The 7,703-nt window shown below is 44.9% G+C and overlaps 1 gene segment (V, D, J or C); it reads left to right on the forward strand.

Moving 5' to 3' along the window:
- Window positions 1–220: 220 nt before the first annotated feature.
- The window catches only part of LOC107112687, a 12,184-nt gene continuing 4,701 nt past the window's right edge, over window positions 221–7,703 (forward strand). Inside the window, 1 exon segment of the V gene segment in view lies at window positions 221–266. Coding sequence covers window positions 221–266 — 46 coding nt within the window.

The raw sequence follows: 7,703 nt of genomic DNA on the forward strand, positions 1-7,703 counted from the left end.
CTTCTTCCCCGGGGGCACTTAAGGAAGCAGTGGTTCGCCCCGTCTTGAAAAACCATCCTTGGATCTGACCGAATTGGCCAACTATCGGCCGGTTTCCAACTTGCCCTATTTGGGCAAGATAATAGAGAGGGCAGTGGCAATTCAGTTACAGGGCTTCTTGGATGACGCTTCCGTTTTAGATCTTTTCCAGTCTAGCTTTCACCCAGCCCATGGGACAGAGATGGCAGTGGTCACCCTCATGGATGAGATCTTGCAGCACAAAGAGAGTAGGTTAATGCTCATCATGCTCTTGCTGCAGCATTTTGGAGAAGTTGAAGTTTCTGTATAGTATTGAATGGAATGTGGAGGGCACATCAAAGCAATAAAAGCATGATGTAGTCCGACAAAGGACAACTTTGTGGTGAGTTCTTTCCTCATCAAGAGGAGGCAAGGCTGGCATGCCAACTGAGGTCAGTAGCAAGGATTTTGAACCATACAATCTGCTTTGGCCAATCTAGGAGAATCCTCACACTGCAGATACAATCCTTTAGGGGGAATGAAACTCACCCAGCAGAGGCCGTCCAGTAACACCTCTGGGAAGGGATGCTGCGAATTTCACTACAAACATGTTTGACAGTTGAACTTAACATGTTGAAGGTGTCAGTCAGATGTTCATGCTGAACAGCTGTGAATGTCTACCAAACAGGTTTGCATTGGGTCTTTGCAAAACTGTGCAAAGACACTGCTGATTCAAGCCAATCTGTAGCCATTAGTATCAAGATGGATAATGCGGATGAATATTGAATTGTAAGAGATTATTAAAAAACAGCATTTATTTATGACTTATTTGTAATCTGATTGGATTATCTACTTCAACAGCAGTCCATTGAGTGGAGGAGTTGCACAGAAAGGTTGGAGTATAGTAGGACTGAATTGGACTGCATGACAGTGTACTGCACGGTTAGAAAGGAATAAGGGGAAGTGAACCGCCAAACTGCCATGAATGGGTTGAAGAATGGTTGAAATGTTAATAGAAAAAAATGTCTATGATAACAGAAAAAGGCAGATGTTTGATCATCCTGACCATGGATGGAGTTTCATTTTATTAGACCACACCCCTGCCATTACTGTTTCCCGAAAGCTGTCCAAGACACAAAGTACAATTTTCTCTGTGAGCAGGTGTTTATCCTGTGATCCTCTGAATTTGAAAGCCCTTGGAACATATCTCTTGCTTCATATACACACTTTAAAAAAGACATGTCTACCTTTGCTATGATGAGTGACCCCATCCTTGTATTAAGTGGGAATCTATTAATTTTTTTTTGAAGGGGATGAAGTAAATGCTCATTCACATTGCTTGATGGAAAGAAATCCAGTCTTTTTAATAGTTTTACTCTTCTGGAGCAAAAAGGGAGGGCCTTCCAGCAGCTTTTGTAACCAATGAGCAAGCAAAGCATTTGCATAGAGGGCAGATCACAAGTCCTGGATCAGCTTAAGAGAGAAAGAGAGGATGTTAATCAGAGCTTCATTTCCATAGGAAGTGCTGTCGATGCTTCCCATCATGCTGTGGGCCATTCTCCTTCCACTTCTCTCTCAGTGCTCAGGTGTGTGGTGAAGAGGTTTTTTTCCTCCTACAGATTTAAAATCTAAAGCCAAGACTATTATTAATATATATCTTTATATCTCTCCAGGTGTCAGCTCTCAGCCTACCCTAACCCAGCTACCCTCAGAGTCTGTAGCTCTTGGAAAGACAGTAAGACTGTCTGCCAGTCTGAGCAGTGGGTATGAGAGTTACGTTGTGGCATGGTATCAGCAGCGAGAGGAGCAGGTTCCCCGGCTTCTGCTGTATGGTAACAGCAAAAAACCCACCGGGATCCCAGATCGATTCTCTGGTTCCAAATCAGGCCTTGATCGCTATTTGACCATCACTGGGGTGCAGCCAGAAGATGAGGCGACATATTACTGTGGTTTAGATCATGGCAATAGCAGTAGCTTTGTGTAACCCACAGTGATAGACTTAGAGGAGGAACTGAGACAAAAACCTCTGCTAAGGGAAGGAAGAAAAGGTTTTACTTTCTCAGTCCTCTCTCGTCTTTCATCACCTATTTTCAGAGCCTCCCTCAGGGTTAACTGAGGACAGTTTCTGTGCAATTCTTTGCATGTGTTCTCAGATATAAATCCCATTGAGTTCAATGGGCCTTATACTTAGGATTACAACCTTGGACAGGCAAAGAACTTGCAGATGGACTTCTCAACCTGTAAGCTCCAAACATGTGCTTGAGCCCAGCAGTTGGCACACTTCTTCTTCCTTGGCCTTTGTAATGCCTCAGGAGGGGTTCTAATGCTGTGAGGTAACTGTGTAGTCAGAGGCTGCAACTAGTTGCCTCCTTATTCCAGAATTATTTTGGGACGGGTTTCTGGATCAGAAGGAGACAAGACATGCAAATCTGAGGGAAGGAGGCTTGGATCTCAGACACACCTATGGATCGTAAAGGACTCTCTGCTCCTGTATAAACCAGCCAAGACAAAATCATAAGTAGAGCCTTGCTGGGTCAGACCAAAGGCCCATCATATCCAGCACTCTGTTCACACAGTGACTAATCAGCTGCCTCCAGGAAACCCACAACCAGGATGACTATTGTAATAGCATCCCCCTGCCTGGGCTCTACAGCAGGTGATACAAAGATGCATATTGCTTGTGGTCCTGGAGGGAGTAGATATCCATCGTGGCTAGTAGCCCTTGTGACTAGTAGACCCCACTGCTGGACTTCCTGATGGCACCTGGTATTTTTGGCCACTTTGTGACAGAGTTGGCCTGATCCAACATTGGCTTCTCTTATGTTCTTATGTACTGATAGCCCCATCCTCCAAGAGTTTGTCCACTCCTCTTTAAAGTCTTCCAAGCTGGGGCCATCAACCCATCCTGGAGCAACTTAGTCCACAATTTAACTGAGTGAAGAAGTATTTCCTTTTTTCTGTCTTGAGTCCTCCACCCTTTAGCTTCAGTGGATGACCCTGGGTTATGAGAGAGGAAGAAGACCCTCTCCCTGCCCACACTCAACTCACCATGCATAATTTTATAGACCTCTATCACATCTCCCCTCGGTCTCTTTGATTTCCAAGCTGAACAGCCATAAGTGCTTTAACCAGTACTCATAGGGCAGTTGTTCTACCCCTCTGATCCTTTTAGTGGCTCTTTTCTGCACCTTTTCAAGCTCTGGTTGTGATTGAAAGTGCCTTCAAATCACAGCTGACTTATGGCGACCCTGTAGGGTTTTCAAAGCAAGAGACATTCAGAGATGGTTTGCCCTTGCCTGCCTCTGCATCAGGACCTTGTTATTCCATCTAAATGCTATCCAGGGCTGAACCTACAGCTTCTGAGATCTGATGAGATCAGGCTAGTCTGGACTATCCAGGTCAGGGCTTTCAAGTTCTACAATATCCCCTTTCAGACACAGTGATCCAAACGTATAAAGCATTCCAAGTGTGGTCTCACCATAGGTATGTTTTTTTTTATAGTGACAGCATGGTAATAGCAGTTTTATACTCTATTCCAATTCTAATTACTGCTATCATGGAATTTGCCTTTTTCACATTAGCCACACACCGGGTTGACATTTTCGTTGAGCTATCCACTATCACCTCAAGATCTCTTTCTTTTAATCTGTTGCTACCAGCTCAGATCCCAACAGTATTGCATGTGCACTTGGGATTTTTTGGCCTCATTATGCATCACTTTACACTTACACTGAATCTCATTTGCCATTTTAATGCTCTTTCCCACAGTTAAGAACTCTGCCTGCTCTGATGGACCTAGCATCATATTATACAGAGACAAAAATTCCCCTAAGCCAGTTATAACCAGCAGCGTTTAAGTTTCTGGATAATACATCTTATGGAGAGATCTTTCTGGAGCACTTTACCATCTGTTTTTGCTTTCACCACCCTACATAATTGGGCATCATCTGCAGACTTGGCCACCTCACCACTCACTCCTAACTCCGGGTCATTTATGAAGAAGTTGAAGAGCAGTGAACCCATTCCCAGTACAGATCCCTAAGCGACTTGCTGCTCACATCCCTCCATTGTGAGAACTGACCATTTATTCCTATTCTCTGCTTCCTGTATTTTAGCCAATTTCCAATCCATAAGATGACTTGTCCTCTTATACTGTGACTAGGAAGTTTACTCATGAGTCTTTGGTAAGGGACTTTGACAAAAGCTTTTTGGAAATCCAAATAAACAATATCTAGTGGTTCACTCCTGTCCTTCTACAGAGACCCTTCTTCAGGTGCTCATAGTTTCAGAAGTGGAGTGGGTAGCCACACAAGAAAGAGCCTTTTTCTTTCTTGGCAACTTGTGAGTGGAAAACCCTCTCCTCAACTGTGACCTATTACATGAACTTTTCTGTTCCAGTTCCTAGGCCTAGACTTTTCTATTTCATTTTGCTGGTTTTGTGAGCTGACAATGATTGTTATCCAATATTGATTTTATTTTTGTCATGGGCTGTGGCAGAACAGGCCTGCTCTGGCCTGCAGGCCCTATTCCACCCTGCTCTCCAAAGTCCCCCCCCCTTCATAAACTGCCACCTCCACCTGACCTTTGTAGGAATTGCCTGCTGGGAGGGTCAGGGCTCCCAGCTTTCCTTCCAAGTTCTGAGGCCTTGCCTATGTATCTCCTGCTGCCCAGCACCTGGTCACCATGGGGACAGTTTACTGCCTTGTGCACCCTTAGAGGAACAGCCACTTGCCAACTGCCTGCCTTTCCCCTGGTGCCCCTTTTAAAATAGCATGTCCGAGATGGTGGAGGTCTATGGGGTACAGAGAACCACTACCAGAATAAAAAGTTATCAAGTATTTATTAAAAAGAAAATATCCACAAGCATACTTTTAGCACAGCAACAGACTGAGCAAGGGATTCAAAATAAATAAGTAAAATGCAATTCTTCTATCCCTCTCTCTATCTTTTAAAATATAGGACAGGTTCCTAAAGCTTTAGAAGTTACAGATCCCTACAAAGGTTCCAATATCTTTAAGCTTCCTGCAGCTTTTTAGGCCAAAACATTGTCAATGGCTGCCTTATTCAGATCTCAGTTAAGAGCTCTGCCTGCTCTGATGGACCTAGCACCAAAGAGCCCTTCCTCCTTGCTGCAAGTTTTTATCATAATCTGTTTCTCCACCCACTGACCAGGTCAGCCCCAGTCAGAGAACCTCTTCCTGAAGTCCAGACGTTTCCTTCCTGAAGCCTCTCTAGCATTTAATTCCTCCAAATCTCTGTTTCCTGCTTGGGGAAGGGGGAGAGCTTGACCCACCAATTATCTCTTCTGCTAGATCTGTTAGCATTAGTATGAAGGTGGGCTGAGGTATGTCTGGAAAGTAATTCCTACCTGTTCTCTGCCCAGAGAGAGAGAAAATGATAAAAACTCAGAGTGAAGGTTTTGCTCATTTCAAACCTGTACATCTAATTTTTTTCAGTGAATACAAATCTCAGATTCACAAATGGCAAACTTCACAACTTCTCAGATATCTAATGGTAACCTGGAAATGGCCCAAGAAGAAATCTACGGAAACTGCAACACACACACACTTACATGAATTCAGTTATGCAGCTTGAATGACTTTCACATTTGTAAGGGACATCTTAAATTCATTTCTGATCTGATCAATGCTTTGGATGACTGTCAGTCTTTATGGGCAATATGCTCTGCGCAAGGTATGTGATACTGGCTCTTTTGCCTTTGGCCTCCAGGGGGAGATATTGGTCCATCTTCTCATTATTTAGCATTAATTTATAACAGAAAGCCCTCACCCAAGGGGCTTGCAGCTGTACTGTAGCTGCTGGCTCTTGGTGACAACTCATGAATAAACATGTAGCCAGACACAATTAGGATCAGGATCACAGTGAAAGAGGATTCTTGCCTTCTCCCCTGTGGTGTTTTTGGTGGCTGAAACACCTCAGAATCCATGTGAAGAGGAGTGCTCCTGTGGTTGATCATGAGCAGGGGTCGTTTAGTAGAAAACGAGCTAGGGGAACTCATTAGCATAACTCATTAGCATATGCCACACACCCTGACATCACCGGAAGTGTGTCATAAGGCCACAGCCCCTGACATCACCGGATGTGTGTCATAAGGCCACACACCCCACCCTCAATGGTCCTGGCTGCCGGCGCCGGCCTTGCAGCTCCACTGCCGAGCCCCATGAGGGGCCCAGCGGTGAACCTGCAAGGCCGGCGGGAGTGCAAGGAAGCCCCACAAAGGCCCTCCCTGGCCCCAGGCAGGCAGGGGTGGGGAGAGGCGGGGAGGAAGCAACTTACCCTCCCTCTTCTCCTGCCTCCTCCTGGCTGAATGAGGGCCGGAAGCGGGGCGGCCGGAAGCAGGGGCCCCATGTGCCCCATGTGCCCCTAGCATGGAATTTGCCGTTTTCACATTAGCCACACACCGGGTTGACATTTTCGTTGAGCTATCCACTATCACCTCAAGGTCTCTTTCTTTTAGTCTGTTGCTACCAGCTCAGATCCCAACAGTGTTACATGTGCACTTGGGATTTTTTGGCCTCATTATGCATCAGTTTACACTTACACTGAATCTCATTTGCCATTTTAATGCTCTTTCCCACAGTTAAGAACTCTGCCTGCTCTGATGGACCTAGCATCATATTATACAGAGACAAAAATTCCCCTAAGCCAGTTATAACCAGCAGCGTTTAAGTTTCTGGATAATACATCTTAATTTTTTAGCTACCTTGGTGGCCTTTGTGAGGGTCAAAAGAATGGGTTGTAAATTAAAATATAAAATAAATAAATTTCTGCAGCTCTTTCACCACATATCAGTTTTTGTTCTGTCTTGCCCATTCTGCAAAGCAGGGAGTCTAAATGGCATAAGCAATTCTTCGCTTTCCCAGCTGTTTCTCTTCCCTGAGGACTAAATTCTGGAATCAAATCAGTTAGAACCCTCTCTTCAGTTCCAGATTCCTTGGCTGAAAATGAAAGTGAGTTGGAGACCACAAAGTCTGCTCTGTGAGGAGAGCAGCTGTCCTATGCATTTGTGTGCAATAGCTGCATCCTGGTGGTTCTTTCATACTGATGGATACCCATAATTTGCATGTACCAAGTATTCTGACAGGACACAAAAGGTGAAAGGATTATATTTAATAGAGAGGTAACCAAACTTCTCTTCAGTTTGCTTGAAAATATGAGCACTGGGATATTATAATGCTTAAAATACAATGGCAAGCATTACAGGACCAAATTCTCGTGTGGCAGATTGTCTTTCCCAGGGTTTCCCAACCTTTTCCAGCCTGAGGGCACCTTTGAACAACCACAACATGCCTGCTGCAGGAGGTGGAGCCACATAGTAGAAGCCCAAGTACAGGGGAAGAAGAGGGACCATTTAAAAACACACACACTAGGAAAGAGGAGGGAGTGGGAGAAAAACCCCCCAACAATGCAGTGGCAGCAGCTGCTGAAATGACAGTATTTAAATCTGCACAGCCAATCAGATCTCCAGTGGTGAACCAGAAACCCAGCCAGGCAAGAGTCCTAAATGGCCACACCCACTTTATAAAAACACTTGACAGGTATCGGGAAAGGTGTCAGTGGGCTGTTTGGGGACCCCTAGCAACCAGAAAAAGTCTTCTCTTCCTCCTCCTCCATGGCCAGGAAGAGCTCAAGGGGAAATGGATATTGCCATAATTTTCTTTGCAAAATGTGCCAGAATCTGCCTC

This window comes from Gekko japonicus, unplaced genomic scaffold (assembly GCF_001447785.1).
Source record: "Gekko japonicus isolate JY-2015 unplaced genomic scaffold, Gekko_japonicus_V1.1 scaffold1414, whole genome shotgun sequence".
Lineage (NCBI taxonomy): Eukaryota > Metazoa > Chordata > Lepidosauria > Squamata > Gekkonidae > Gekko > Gekko japonicus.